Source organism: Hyalella azteca, unplaced genomic scaffold (genome assembly GCF_000764305.2).
Source record: "Hyalella azteca isolate HAZT.00-mixed unplaced genomic scaffold, Hazt_2.0.2 contig8169, whole genome shotgun sequence".
Lineage (NCBI taxonomy): Eukaryota > Metazoa > Arthropoda > Malacostraca > Amphipoda > Hyalellidae > Hyalella > Hyalella azteca.
In genome coordinates this window covers 313954-330787 of record NW_025938270.1, presented here as the reverse complement: position 1 = coordinate 330787, position 16834 = coordinate 313954, and the positions used below count along the sequence as shown (strand labels likewise).

Here is a 16834-nt window from a genome sequence, read left to right as displayed (position 1 = left end):
CGAGACTATAAATTCTATCGAAATTTTGACTATTTTACCAAACATCTTAATACATACAATGGTAGCAATCAAAATTTGTACAGGCATTGGTTTGGTAAATCGAGAATGTTTTTTCCAACTAACTTAGCTCCAATTATTGTCTGATCGACAATTTTCTGCAACGTGTGGTCCTTGTTGAACTTCTTGAATTTGTCATTTTGCCACAATACAATTATCCACTAAATTTTTTCTCAAGATCCCTTAAAAATTCTTTAACAAATCCCAACATTTTGGAGGTAAAAAGCTTATGCGTTTTTTCAGCATTTCTGGGAAATTCTCGTTTTTTCAGCACTTCTGAGACGATTTGGTATTATAATTTTCATTAGTTGAAAATTCAGCAAAATTAAGCTTGGTAATATTGCAATCTGTTTAGAGACACTATGATTCAGTTAATAGTATAGCAACCAATATTTGCGAAAAAATCGTTGTACGCATCATTTCGAGAACAAATGAATCGGCATATGTTTTTTTTAAATCATCTCTTCTATTGCTGCAAATTTTTATTATGCTGTACTATGCTTCAGTAGATTGAATATTAGAAAACTCGTCGCAAATAAAACTCGAATGAATTTGGAATTGCTGCACAAGTGTTTTGCCCATCATTTAGATTTTATTCAACAGAAGATTAACCACACTTGAAACGCTCAAAATGTATTCAGGTAAAGGAACTTGGGGTGTTTTTAACCCATTAAAAAATTTTCGTTCTAAACTTACTTTATCGTTTCAACTTACCGAAAAAGTTATAGGGGATGAGATTTCTGAAAACCTAATATCAGAAAACCTAATCTAAGGTTGTCTGAGTAATGTAAATCTTGTGAAATTCATGTAAGGATAGGAATCGCTTGCGCTGTGTTGACATAACGACAAACTTACAGGCTTTTTGAATAATAATCGGTCAAATTAAATATTGTTTCACTAGCCAGATATCAGTTGAGCACTTTGCCAATATTATTGATGCAACAATTATCAAAGTTTCATATTCACAATAATCACTTTTGTTGAAAAAATCGCAAATGTGGACTGAGGAGAGTCGTTGGACAGAAAAAAAGATAAGCTGTGAGCTACATGTCTGACCTAATATACCAATTCATTGATACTGCAAGACTATGTTGTGTGAACAATCAAATAAGCTAGACCTTTCGTACAGCGTCAAAAAAAAAAAAAAAAAGATTTGCAAATCTGCTAACGTACCACTGAAAAACGGTGTCAATACACGATTTCCGAGCCGAATGTTCCTAATTACCAATTGGTAATTAGGAATTTAATCCTAATTACCAATTGCGATCAGCGAGGATTAAACTCCTGGGCCTGTACTTTCAAAAAAAGTTAAGAGATCGTAAGTTCATCAGCCAATCATTGACGGCCTTTCAAGCAAAAGCCACCAATCATAGACGAGAAAATAGAGCGTAAGTACTTACGTTCACTTAGCGAGTTTTGAAAGTATGGACCCTGATGTGTGTGACAATGTCAATGCAAGACTGAGCTCCATGAAGATTATTTGCAATTTCAACCGCTCGACGAGACCTAAAAGAAACGGTTATTCTATCAATGATAGGCATCAAGGCCAACAACCACGGATGGGATTGACTGAATTCGTCGATGGTAAAATATTTTCTTGGGGTGATAGGCCGATTTCAACCGCTCGAAGAGACCTAAAAGAAACGGTTATTTTATCAATGATAAGCATCAAGGCCAACAACTACAGATGGGATTGACTGAATTCGTCAATGGTAAAATATTTTCTTGGGGTGGTAGGCCGGCGCCTGATTTCAAATTCATTTCCTTTTGCTGCTATGAAGGTTACAAAAATTCAGGTATACTGAAATATCAATGGTCCAAAATATTGAATTATTTGATTTTATGTTCCTGATCCATGTGTGGACCTACCAATAATCATGGAGGTTACACAATAAAATGTGAAAACCAAAGATGAATTCAATGAAAAAGTTAATCAGAATTCAAAACCAAAACGATGAGTAAAACAAAAACTGAGCAAATTATTTTGAGGTATTTTCCAACTTAGAATTCTATTTAAACAAAAAATGGTGTGTAATACAAAAACATGAAGTCTTCCAACTTGTATTTGAATAAAATAAGCTATTACATGATTTAAATGAGGTGGCAGAGTTCAATGTAGTTTGCAATGATTGCGAAGGAGCATGAGCTGGTGGATGCTGAAGTCTACAAAAGTGGCTATATAACATTAACAATAACAGCATTATTTAACAACAACAATAATGGTCAATTATCAACTAATAATAACTGAGTATACATCACAATTATAAGCAGTCCGTGTCAGTTTTAATCAGTCCTTACAAAGACACTATCATCTATGGAAGGATTATGGACAATTAAGCAAAATATTGAACGAAAAGTCGAAATTCAAGTTTTGCCGTTCGGGTGCCGAGCATCGATACAGCACTCATTTGCTTACATAAATTCAATGGCTCTCTATGACGTGACAGAAGAGCGCAACACAAAAGTGAATAATAGTCCAGATAATAAACGGGAGAAAAAAATTTTAATGACTCGTTTCAATTAACATCGCAATTAAATTGTTGAGAGGTACATAATAATATCATCTAGAAACTCGTATGAGCTCATATATGACAAGTTATATTTCAAAGTCAAATTTCGTGCGAACAAAGTTGATCTGTGCTGTGCTTTACAATGTCCAACAAGACCAAGTGAAGCTTTTTGACACTCGAGAAATAGAAAAACCTTAAACGGAAACTTGAAGCTTTGTATGATTTACGACTGCATATTTTAATTAAGACTTACGTAAATCCAATATAATATGCGAAATTAAATTCATCAGCTATTGTCTATTCATTACGTTGAAACAACATCAAAGATCATGACTGTCTAGATTTAGAAAATTCACATTGGAAGTGATAATAAACAGCCGATTACATAACAAAAAATTTTAATTCCTTCGAAAATAGGAGGAACATTACCAACTTCTCCGGAGACAGTTGTTGTCACGCCTAGCAATTGAATTTGCAACATCGAGAACACACGCTTTAAAAAATCGCGTAATGGTCAACTAGAGGCGCCAAAACATGGAACGCAAACAGGTAGGCACACTAAAAAAGTTGAAGCATGAGAGGCATGAAGACGATCAGGATCTAAAGCCTCGTTTGTACTTGAAAGGAGGGACGCCCCACTCCTCGACTATTAAATAAATGGAGCTCTCCAAAAGCCGAAATCATTCAGCGATTGAGTGCACAACCTGTCGCCACACACGGAAAAAAGTTAAACGACTTGAATGTTTACAAGCCAATTGACTTCTTCAGCTTAAGGGCGTCTCAATTGTTAGCACAAAAAGGCTTCAAATAAAGCAACGACAGCCAGCAATGATAATCCAATTAATTAATTTTCACGCATTTAAAAATATTTAGAATCACGTACCCGAATTTCGAGGCTACTGGTGGTAGCATGAAAGTGTAGTATATAAGGCTCCAATATTATTATTTCAGAAGTAGAAGTGTATCGGGCACGAAAATTTCGTCCAACGCGGCCTTCAATAGACGATCGGACGGGAGTTTGAATGACGGGCGTGAAGTGAGAACATTAAAACAAAATCAGAAATTTAACTGGCAAAAGTTGTGTTATTTGAAACCGCGAACTCCAGTACTATACTGACAGAAAACGACACTGGAGTGAGCAAATAAGTCTTTCATCATCAAAATATCGTTGAACTATACAGAAGGACCACGATTATCAGGCCTATAAAACTATATTTCACAGTTCTTTAGGTTTTGTGTGCCATTTTCAAAGCAATCGATTTTTTGGTCTGAATCATCTACGGATAATACGAAACAAATTAGTAAGCAAATGAAGTTCGGATTTTATGTGTAGAGCATGAATTTGTATTCAGATACGAGTATATACTCACCCGATTTCCTGTTCGTTTGACAGAATCGAACTGAACAATGAGAAGAAAAATTCAATTCATTTTATACTGAGGGACAGGAAACACAAACTGAGAACATTCGCTTTCCGTTGTATAATAGAAAAAATAAATCCTTATTCTTCGATCAGAAAGCCACAATTATATAACAGGGTTGGGAGGCAGACTAGTATTTGGGCTACTATTATTCTTGAACTACAAAAATGAATTTGAATGTTGCATTCGACTTTTCACCATTTTTCTATCAGACATTGACAGTCACAAATACAAATTGGAAAATCCTAAATGTATAGCACTTATTATTTAATAATACACTAATTATTTGATGTATATGAAAAAGAACAACAATGAAGTATGATGCACAGTTAATCTACTAACGCCATCTCTAATAATACAAAATTCATCTTTGACACCAAGGATGGAAAGTCGTTAGCGCTCGCCAGCTCAATATGCCAGGAACAATCTCCTCCATCCTTGGCGAATTACCTTCACTTATCGTTAAATCCTTTCCCCACAATCTCCAAACTCTTCTTATTTAAAAGAAACAAGCGTGCACAGTGCACTAATCATCCTCATTCAAAAGTAAATTGGAACAAATACTATAAAGAACACTGTGAAATCATAGTAAACGATGAGGAATTGAATTACCTAATTTATAATTTTAAGAGAAGAAAAATATAGCCAGCACTTCAAAGTTTCCGAAATGTTATTGAAAGTTCCGATAAAAATATATGCTAAACTGCGATGAACATTTAAGAAACGATAGGAAGAAACGGAAAATGCAACAGTCTGGTATATAATTGTAACATGCAAGCAACGATTGCAGATGCAACAGTAATCAAACGCCAAATTCCCTATTAATTATCCTCCATAACTGTACAATGTTGGAAGAATATCATCACTTCATATAAGTCACTTCATCAACATACTTTGACACCCGAATGCTCGCCGTTGAGTTAGAGATCATATAAGGAAAGATTGATGACAAAAATACGGCTGAATACCGCGGTAACACGTGACCAGCCAACATAACGTTGTCAAATCGTTAGAAGCCGTCGTGTGACACTTCTGTTCAGGATCCGACTGAGACTCCTTCGATTTTCAGACGCTTACGCCTGATTTCGCAATTGATAACAACGTCCAAACTAGCATTGAAACGATACGAGCGAGAAAAAAACTTTAAAATATTATTACACGGTCATATGTTCTGAAGTAACTATCTGTGACCACACCAGGATCTTTTTATTCAAGATCATATTCTCGATTTCGTCGTCTTTCACAGTTGGTCGTAGTTGCAAACTTCCACCGAAAAGGTAATAATACTATTAATTCCTTAAAGGATAACGTATTGAACAATGTACAGGAATCTAAAAGACAAAAAGTAAGAAGGTCTGATAGAATAAAGTCGTAAAATTGCCAATAACAAATCTATAGATGTGAGTGAAAACATCTTTGAATAACACAAAACGAGCAAAAGAATTTAGAGGCAGTTAATCGTGTCAACGAGATGGTGAACTAAAACAGCACTCAGTAAAACCGAGCACGATCACACTCTAAAAAATGCGAAGAACGAATTGGTTTGCAGTCGAGACGGATGGATGGCCTTTCTCGCATGCGTGTTCTGTAAATGCCCACCACTCCTGAATGAATAGCTTCTTCCACTGATGAACAAAAAATTTGCACTGTGCTACAATGAAGCCAAATGTTACTTAATTTCATGTACCCGTACTCTTCTATAAATGAAGAAAGCTCTGTTAACCAGACTAATCAGGGTAAAAAAAATAAAAGGCAGTGAAGAAGTGAGCTGTCATTTAAGTCCAGGGGCAAGTCATATTTCAATAAAATGAGCGAGTATCGAACTTCTGCTCATAGTTCCAGGCTCGAAAAGAACAGTAAAGATTATAACCTTGCAGAGCTTTTAGTTGGCAAACGCAGTAGACTCAAAGGTTAGACGAGAATAAAAGACTAGATCGAAAATTGACCTCTAATTCCATTAAAACAAAATTCGGTTACCCAGTAACATGAGATAAGATGGATGATTTAGTCACAAAAATAATCAGCCGATAATAATGGTGATTGAAAACTTAACGCACGAGAAATGAATTGGATTTGCGTCATTCTGTAAAGATAGCTAATTACTTATGATTAATAGTAAAATTAGTCCAATTTTTGTCCCAATGATGATTGTTCTATCCTTAATATGAGCCCAAACTGAATATGTTGGACTACGATGAATCGCACATATAACGTCGATTAAGTACATTAAACAGAATCATACAATCGTTGACTAAATTGAAGTGTTCGAAGACGTGATTTTACAAGTTAAGTCTTACATATTGAGATCTGCAGGCCAACATTCATTGCTAACTCCAATGTCGCTAAGCATATCAGACACATCAGAAAATTCAAAATGAGATCCAGAGGACGTTGAAACTGCATCGAAATCCAAGTCTGAGTTCAGTTCATCTACTTCTACCTTGAACTCGCCAGGCATTCGGAGGAGATCATCTATAGCGTCCATCCCAGAGATCGGCTCCTGTTTTATTTCGAGAGGTTCCAACTTGAAAGCTGGGCGTATGAGCGGATCTTCACGAACCGTCCTGCCAGGACTGGCAAGAAGAACGTCTCCTTTGCCGGAATCGCTGTCGTCCGCCGACCTCTCCAATTCTCTCGCGGATATGATGCTCGTGGTTATGTTTTCGCTCCTAATGGTTGTACCGGTTAGATTAGCCAAGCTTGTCAAATTGGTTAAGCTAGGAGGTAAAGAAGTAATTGCCTGCCGCACTCTGTCACCTCCAATGGTGTGAAAACTGTATAAAATAGGACTGTGCCTGCCGGAGTCGGGACTCAAGCTCCTAGGACTTGGACAACTACTTTCGCTGAAGGACACTGGAGAGGAAACTGACTTGGGCGACATTTGGTCATCATACAAAGAAGCACTTTCAGGTGAAGCAGGTATTTCTTGGGGAGTGGCGGGCACCTCGGATGGCGAAGTGCATTGGGTAACTGGAACGTATGTGTTTTGAGGAACGGTATTCTTGAATTTTCGATCTATTTTTAGTTTCAACTTCAGTCGATTATGGCTAACAGATGTGATGGTGTTATTGCAAAAAGCTCCCCGGGAAGGGTCCATGGAAAGTTTGAAACCTTTCAGAATTGCAGAAGATTTGTTAGTAGAGTTAGAATGATGAGCGTGTCTGTCTTTTGCTTTGCTCACACGACCTTTCTCGACGATTTTCAACGGCGCCATGCTACCGCAGTCATTGGCTTTCATGTTGTGCCCGCTACCAGATTTCGTTTTCTTACGTGGTCTGTACTTGTAATCTGGATATTCCTTCATGTGCAGCTGCCTTAACCTCTCTGCCTCCTGAATATAAGGCTGGCGTTGTTCTTCCGTGAGGAGCTTCCATCGCTTCCCAAGCTGCTTGGAAATTTCTGCGTTGTGAGTGTCGGGTGCAAACTTGACGATTTCTCTCCTCTCCATCTGCGACCAGACCATGAAGGCGTTCATGGGCCGCTTGATGTGGTTCGGGTTGTGCTTCTTTGTCTGAAAAAGAAGAAAATTAAAATATTAGTTGATAGATAATCTAATCTGAAAAAATGGAATTCATTGCCAACTTAATACTAAGTAACTTATTACTGCACAGAGATAATGTATAGAAATGGATAGATTATACAACCACAGCCCAATATTTTCGTCCGATCAGCTGAAGTAGAACAAGGTAACAAAACAAACTTAAAGGCGCAACCTTAGCAAGACTTCAACACCGTTCAAGTTAGAAGCTTCAAGAATTTGGAAGTCTCAGCCTCGAGGAAAACAAGAAGCTGAAAAAGTGAGCCAAGATTGGCATCCTCTTTCCAAGCTGTTTGAGGCCCAAAGTTCATCCATTGCCGTGTAAGCATCATTAAATCTCAGACAGATTCGCTTCTATCCACGGCGCGTACAGACGCCAAAAAAATCCACCCCTCTAGAGCTCAGTAGTGAGAAATGGGACTGATTTCTGAGTAGCGCGCTTTTTACAAAACGGATATTTTAAAGCAGATAATGTATGAGTAAACTGCATGACATATTAACATATTTAAGCTCGTAAATATAAGTACCTAATTATTATTATATGATTTTTAAATGCATAAGTGTTTTATTTTTGCATTTCTGCACTTTCTCTCCAATAACATCGTATGAGGTGTAAAATACTGCATTTTTCGCGGCATTTGCAGGCTTGGGGCGGCCTTGTCGGATTGCTCGTGCTCATGCGAGCCAGAAACAATTTATCAGGCGGAATTGGGAAAACTCGAGCGGGCGAAAAATACTCAGCTCTACCATCACTCCCAATTCCTTTTTACACCAAGAAAATTACTTATAAAAAGTACTAAATTGTATTTATTATTACTGTCACAAGATTAAATTCGTAAGATATAATGCTTTTCATCCAGAAATAATTTTCTTTTTGACATTATTTTCAAACATTTCCGAGGCTTGAAGATCATAAAATCAAATAAAATATATTCGTCTACACTTGGTATTATAATTCGTCCAAAAATTCGTTCTCAGTGAATACAATTAATTACCATCACGAACATAAAATGTGGTAATTTAAATAGGAGTTGTTTTATTTTTCTCCGCTAGCATCAGTAATATTTAAAAAAATGTGGTATTGATTGAAACTCACTTTGAAAAGGCAACACCATATAAATAATTCACTTAAGCTTAGAAAAAATTGTTTACAAAATCAAATCACTAGACTGAGGTTCGAATTAAGTTCAAATAGTAGTCTTCTTCCGCGCACAAGTGTCGGGAGCGCTAAAAAAAAACACAGGAGAAAAACAGAACACTGATGAAGAAGAGGCCCGCGTAGCTCTTGATGTCTTTTAAAGCAATCAGTCGTCTCAAGTCGCAGGCTTCGGTGACTTAGGTTGACATTTGTTGAACCAACAAAAGAAATAAAAAACAGTAATACTGAACCGCACACAATGAGGAGATGAATTAAGACGGTAGGTCACTCCGAGTTTGGCTGACCGGCCCTAAACATAGGAAATAAATCGCCTCTGAAAAGTTCTGTATCGAATGCAGCGGCGAGTGAGCGACTTATGGTCGTCAAGGTAACAGTGCTTCACTAATGCCTCCAATATATGATCACAGAGCGAGGCTTTTTCGCAAATAAACAAAAATTCAGGCAGCAGATAGAGCTTTTAACATTTTGGACTACAACAAGTTTAATTAACAGATGCACCTAGGAAAATATATCAGATGCATTGTTATTAGCTTAGCCCGTGGTAAATTAGCATGCATATATTTTTTAATTAAGAATTTACTCATTACAACTTTATAAAAAACAAAAAAATTAAATGCGACGAATAACGATGGGTTACAGAAAAAAAATAATAATCTCTGGGATCGGTCTGAAATACTTCAGAAAAATCAATATATTATTGTCCAATGTCGAATTATTTTCATGAATCAAGGTTGCACAAATTCTAAAATCTTCTTATCGAAAATTCTAGTCGGAGTACAGAAAATTATCAAACTTTTCGTATTGTGATGGATCAATAACCATGTAAAAGATCCGGCCATACAAGAGAGGGGCGCAAAGTAAGAAACGTGTGACAAATTACCGCGATCGCGGGAGTAACGAGATGGGTGGCGTTAGGATAGGATCGCGCGCACGTTAATAAGAGTTCTAAGAGTTCTTGTAATGGAGCTGCTGTGGCATCACCCAAATTACTAAGAGACGAAAAGAGCCGAGCACCAACTGGAGGGATTGCTGCAGGATTCATCTCTCATCTTTTGATCCGCTCAAAAACATCTCATGAATTATATGAAGGCGCCCCACGCAATCCCCTACAAAGAACCTGCCACCCGAGAAAATCTTCCCGCCGCAACGCACTAGATTCTCAACATAGAAAAAATTCTGAAAATAAGGCAGGCAAAGCGTGATGTCAGAGATAACAGCGTATGCAGTACGGTAACCAGAATTCATCGCATGGAATCAAGCCAAGTTAATCTGAATTATTCTATCAATACGAAAATAAATGAAAAGACGATCAGTTCTCATGCAACTCCTTGAGTCGGAAAATCCTACTAAGACAACCTAATTATTGCCTCTTTTTTTAGCGGTAGACATTACCCAAAGTTAGAAAACAGCAACTTAACCTTTAAATGATTACATCAGAGAAATAAAGCATGTTCATTCGGACGACATGAAGGATTTAGTCGGACATTGGTGTACAAGCCATCTCATTGTTATGTATCAGTATGAGGTCTGCCGCACTTCATTATAGCGTGTCACTGCCAAGCCTTTAGTTCAGTGAACGAGCAACATAGATAAGCAGAGTAAGAAAAAGAAATTACTAAAAGATATGCAACAACGGAGTCAGAAGTCGGAATAATTAGAAGTAGACTGGCGTAAGAAATTCAGTACAATAGAAGCAGGTGAAGTGTATTGCCTGAATTAAAAAAGCAGCAACAGAAAGCCGGCAGATCACTCCATAAATTTGATATTAGCAATGAATAGACGAATTAAAATTCATGAAAGTGAAGGACTGGATACAAAATTCGTGCAAAAAAAAACACAATTCACAACAAAAACGTTCAAATTCAGCGTCGCAGAAGCAAATATTTATCCGAGTAAAATTTAAAAGTTACAAAGCCTGCGGATATAAACGATAGCAATTCAAGCAGGAATTCTAGAATCAGAAAATTAATTTTTAAAGTAACTAAGTGTTTAATATTAATAAGTTATACATTACCTATTAACTGAATGTAACTGAAATCACTTCTTTATTCAGGAATTTGCAGTTTGTTAAACTAGCACAGATTTCCCGGAGAGGAAATTAAAAGCGGCAAAAAAAAACGCAGTGACTTCCAGCACAACAATTGATAGCAAAGCCGACGATGCAGGTAGGACATTAATTCCCGAATGGAGCCATAAAGCTCAATTTAAGCCATTAAACTACCCCCACCGAGCAAGTAACTCAACGTTAACTGTCCGAATATGTAATCCGCAGCGATAAACACACAATTTATAATAGAGGATTCAATCCTTAAGGATTACTGGGCGAAGAAATCATAATAAGAAATGCTCATTAAGTCGGAATTTCTACGAGAGGATTAAGGCAAAATGATGCACGTTGGCATTATTCGCATTTCTTGCACAAATGCAATAACCTTCTGCTTAATAAATTGATAAGGTGGAGCGGAACGCGAACATGTTGCGGAGTGAAAAACGAGCACAGAATAACTTTTTGTATTTCCTATCAAGATTAAAATAAATTACACAAATTTAAAAAAATATGATTGAAATTGAAAAGAAACTGAGAAAGAAATAACGCTAGATTATTCCGTGATGCATATTAAACATTAAAGTATTCAGCACTTAAATGAAACATTTCAGTAGCTAATTAAGATCCGGCTTGGATCAGGAGCCAAGCAAAAAATTCGGCTATGCTCGTGCTCATGAAATAATGCTTTAAATGATAGCGGCTTATAGAGGTACGAAGCATGTATGGTGTAAATATTATACCCCATTGCATATGTTCACTAAGACGGCTCATAACGCGCTGTTAGGGGCCATACTTTCAAAACTCGCTAAGTGAACGTAAGTACTTACGCTCTATTTTCTTGTCTATGATTGGTGGACTTGGCTTGAAAGACCGTCAATGATTGGCTGATGAACTTACGATCTCTTAACTTTTTTTGAAAGTATAGGCCCAGGCGTCCTGCGGCGGACAGGTGGATGCTTCAATCAGTTTTTATGCTCACGAAGCTCTAAGAAGCCCAGATCGATGCCGCACTCTACAATCCAAACAATATTGAACACATGTCAATAACGCGCTTTGGGAGATGACAGTGTAGATGTTTAATGTGGAACTACATTAGGAGCATGGCTTTCGAATAACAAGCACACGCCTTAATGGCGATAAATGAAGGCAAAATTTTTTGCTTTTGCCTTCATGTTTTTTGTATCAGCGACAAATCAATAAGCACACAATTAAATAGCAATAAATGAAGGCAAAAACTTTGACTTTTGCTGTATAAACGATTTTGCAGTGACACGTACTGTCTTTCTCGTTATCATGCATTAATTAAGCAGCAGTCAAAGTGAATCATGTGCAAGCCAATGACTCAAATTTTTAGTTTATTATAAATCTACGCAAATAATCATAATCTGTCCACGCTGAATCAAAATAACACATAATTCCGTTACCTTATAGACTAACGATGAATCATCGACTCATCACAACAGTGATGAGTCAATGCATATATAAACTATTATCTATGCAGGTTTGATTGAAGACCAGAGCGTACTTTTTATTAACAATTTTCTTAATAAAATTAGTTAATAAGTTAATAAAAAGTACGCTCTGGTCTTCAATCAAACCTGCATAAATGAAGAACTTCTGCCTACCTACACCAATATTCGCAAACTATTATCTATATATGTCAATGCAACTATTATTAAAATAATACAAAGCATATATAAATACACTGTCGCCGTGCACAATAACACTCAAAACTTGTCGCTATTCGCTTGCGTTTACCACAAGAAAGTTCAGGAACTACAGCGGGAGAAAACAACGGGTCAAATTGTGTAAACTTCACTGAACAAAAACTCGGGCGGAAGATAAGGTATAATAATCCACCATTAAAACTAAAGAATTAAATTATCCAATTAACCAATAGAAAACGATTAATTAGGATGGTTGGGAGGATGATAATTTCCTTAAGGAATTAATTATGTATCAAATCGCAGCAAAGCGAATAAATCCCGATTCTTGAAAGTATGACACCTTCATGGTCTCAAATGAAGCCAACATCGTAGCATCTAACCACAGAAACCGATTACTCAAGAGAGCCACCGGTCTCTAACCGCACAAATTTCCTGAAGAAGAAAAAGCAGAAGACTTGGTTTGCGCTATTCAGCTCGCCATGCAGCGAGGCATATCTCCCAAGGAATTCACTGAAGTCTCTCACCAAAGACACAGAGCAAAAAATCTAGATAAGAGTGCACTTCATGAGGGTTGCGTGTTATAGAAATGGAAATTGGGCTCTAGGGGGCCTTTGAAATTTATCGTAAACATCAGGAAGATGTACAAGGAAATGGAGGGTTGTATAGCAGAGCAGTTAACGTTGTTCTAGCAAAGCGTTCTTGTACTTTTTCACAGAAATGGATAGGAGTTTTGATCTCGGGAAAATTATAAGTTTGAAGGCGAACAATTTTATATAATTTGAAGAGGTTTCGTTGAAAAAGGATGTGCCGCCATTCGATAAAACAATCAAAGTCCTCTTAAAAATGAAACGGCAGTCCTACCATTTCAGTCCTAAAAATGCGAAATATAGTGGGAAACTGGGCAGATTCTTCAAATCACGTTCCCAAAAAGTGTTTAATAAGGGAATTATTGTAAAGAGACGAGAGAATCGTCCACTACTTATTTTTTATCTAAATTTCATGCCAGTGAAGTATATTGACACAGTTTCGGAGCACACGAGTACTATGCTTAAAAATTAAACATCTTTGTTAAAAAAATTACGCATTATTAATATAGAATAAATTTGCAAGAGAATAATATTAATGTGAATTGAAGACAAACTGATTCTGTAATCTCTGAGTACATGAAATACTTCGAAGTTCCTGAAGTTAATACATTAGGGAATGTAAGGATGACTGAATTAATTTCTCTGGCATAACTCGGCCTCAGAACAGAGATGTTTCAATGCAAATATAGCTAATTCACCAACCAAAAACAGCTACTGTGAGAAAGTTCCACGAAAGAGTCACACTCTAATTTTCTTGCGTCCTCAGCTCGTCCTAGTGACTGGAGCAGCCGCTGCTACCGCAATAAAATCGCGCTAAGCGACAGGGACTTGGTTGACAGAGATTTGGTTGACAGGGACTTGGTTGACAGAGATTTGGTTGACAGAGACTTGGTTGACAGGGACTTGGTTGACAGAGACTTGGTTGACAGAGACTTGGTTGGCAGAGACTTGGTTGACAGAGACTTGGTTGACAGAGATTTGGTCGACAGAGACTTGGTTGAAAGAGATTTGGTTGACAGAGACTTGGTTGACAGAGATTTGGTTGACAGAGACTTGGTTGATGGTTGACAGGGACTTGGTTGACAGAGACTTGGTTGACAGAGACTTGGCAATCGAGCTCAGTGCTCGGCAAGCAGAACGCACCTCAGGATCTACAATATTAGAGCTCTTATGCTGACCACTAACAGCCGCACTTCCTGTTTGTCACGTCCATAAAACGCAGTCGAGAAACAGGCCACGCATGCCCAAACTTTAACACACGAGGCAATTAAAGCATATCTGGGTAACGACATTAAAATGTTTTTGTACCCAAATAATTAAATTAGTCTGAAGTAAATTAACACAGAAAAAGTGAGTGAGAATCTAGGAAGCAAAGTACACTAACGTAACGAGCAGACAATTTAGTTAAAAAAAATAAACAGCATAGACTCGATAAGAAGGGTTGCCAAGGCGTTTAAAATATCTGAAGCTGAGATCGGCCAAGCAAGAGATACCATAATAGAAAGAGATCAATTAGCATGTGTTTAGAGTGGATGTATCTCGCATGAATTTGAAAGATTAATTTGAACGTAATTAAGATGAAGACACACAAGAAAAACAAATTCAGCGAGAAAAAAATGCATATCAGTTGCAGGCGCATGACGCATGTCAAAGACGAATAAAAACAGTCGCATGAAACTGTATGAAGCTAGGAACAAAGCTAATGGAGCTTCCCTAGGGTGAGAAGCTTCCCTCTGACCCATGGCAGCTATGCAGACAATACACCTAGGCATGTTTGCAGCAGAAATAAAAATGTTCAAAAGGGATAAACAGACCTGTAGACCTAAGCGTGTTAATGGCAGAAGAATAATACAATTTAGGCAGATATCAGAGAATTTGTTTAGAAGTAGCGCAGCTCGCGCGCATAAAACAGCGCATACGCGACGACACTTGACGCAGAGAGAGTGCAAATGACACCGCGTAACACGGAACTCGGAGCAATTCTTTTGATGGGAGGCAGTCAAGGATGTGGCTCCACGCAATGCTCAGCTGTCCCAACTCTCGTTCTGATGAAGTAAGCTTAACACTGAACAGCCCAAAGTAAAGGTACTAGCGAATTGTGACTAACCCTAGAGCAGGTGCGTAATAATTGACAACCAAGACTAAACATGGCAAAAGAAAACGTAGCAGTACAATTAAAAATGATGAATGGCATTCTACAGATGAATAGCATACTATATCATATAAATTACTGGTATCTACTCAAACTGTAAATTGAGGTCGGTAAATATCACTCACTCTGGTAAGTTATATTTATCAATGTTTGAAAAATATTTTTTCGATGACTATATTCCAAAATTGACAGCAGACCACGTTTCATTAAAATTCAAAGCTATATATGCTCAACGATACATGATTAAAAAAATTATTTAGAACTGTAAAACGAAAATGTAAATTCTACAAACTTTAATCATACATTTAAGTTAATTATGCAGCTGTGAGTCCTACTAATCAATAAATATATGTTCCAAGTCAGATTTCTTGCTTCTGATAACTTGTGACGTCGAACGTAGACAAAACATCATAGCTCGAGCGAACACTTCACAAGTCAAACAAGAGCTAATGTCGCTGGATTTCGCAGCAGCGAACTAAATAGCGTAAATTAAAAAAACACAAAGGCCAAAGACTAGCGCAGCGGAACAAATTCGGGGGACTGGGAAAAATTAGCACGAACACACAAAGTGCTGAGCGCAATTCAGTGAAAACGACCTTCTCACGCGGAAAGGAAAAACTTCAATATTTCGAGGCAGATTGCACAAGGTCGGTACCAAAAGGGATTCTCTGCTCAAATGACGGCGAGAGAGCCATGAAAATTTCGCGAAAATGAAGGTATTCAGATTGCAGAAAATTTTTTTGAAAATTTAACGCGCTTCCACTTGGTTGAAAGATGAAGGGAGTGCAAAGCCAAGTATACTGCATCTTGAGATGCTCTCATATTTGAGATTTTTGAACACTGTACTTTTTGCGAAACTGCTTGGCCACTAGAAGAATTCATGGACATTTTGAGCTGAAAAGTAAGCCACTGTTTAGCGTGAAAGTCTCGAAAAACTAGCATTGACGAAGAGTGACGAATTATCATAATAAACATTATTTTTACAGTGTAAGGTTGGAAATTAAATGTTATAGAGCAAAGACTAGAAACGCTCAACAAGAGAGATAGACCGTGACTTATACCAGTCGTTATTCCCCCTTAAGCAATACATTTCTAGGCATTGTTGACGATCGCCATTGCGCCTTCACCTACTAAGGTTTCGAGTCAACCTACCATGCCTTTATTGGTAAGAGATTCAATTCAATCATATTAAGTTATACAATGAAATCTGATATTAATTTTCCATATTCAGTGGCTATTAAGTAATCATCTTGTAATTAAATTATTTATGTGCTTAAATAATTAGTCTCAGTCAGTAGTAGTATCATTTCCAAGTGTGAGAGAAAGAAGATTTCCAAGGTCTCGAGAGTGGGCTGGACTCAGGTCTTTGGAGGCTCAAGATATGTGCCGCTAACTGTTACTTGCCAATAAACGAACAGATCGTTCGAATGAGACCGTTAGATTAGGCTTTTCATATGCCAAGTGGAGGCACATATATTTTTCCTTATAAATATTATTTTGTCACTTATTCTGGTTTAAATAAATTATTGCTATTCTGGTCAGAGTTTTTAAATGAAGTACCTCACACTAGTAAAAAGAACATAGGAAGCCCCAGCTGTATTACATACAGCACCAACGAACAAAGAATTAGTGAGGTTATTTATAACCTAAAAACTAATTTTATCAAATAAATTTATTACGAACGATTCACAATTAT

At 37.2% G+C, this 16834-nt stretch overlaps 1 protein-coding gene across 1 annotated transcript in view; it reads right to left on the bottom strand.

Annotated features, from left to right (window-relative positions):
- Positions 1 to 2102: 2102 nt before the first annotated feature.
- The window catches only part of LOC108672384 (transcription factor SOX-4-like), a 142630-nt gene continuing 127898 nt past the window's right edge, over positions 2103 to 16834 (bottom strand). Inside the window, exon 2 of the mRNA XM_047881515.1 lies at positions 2103 to 7499. Within this exon, the coding sequence (XP_047737471.1) occupies positions 6282 to 7499 (1218 nt within the window). The 3' untranslated portion in view covers positions 2103 to 6281. The remainder of the gene's footprint in view (positions 7500 to 16834) is intronic.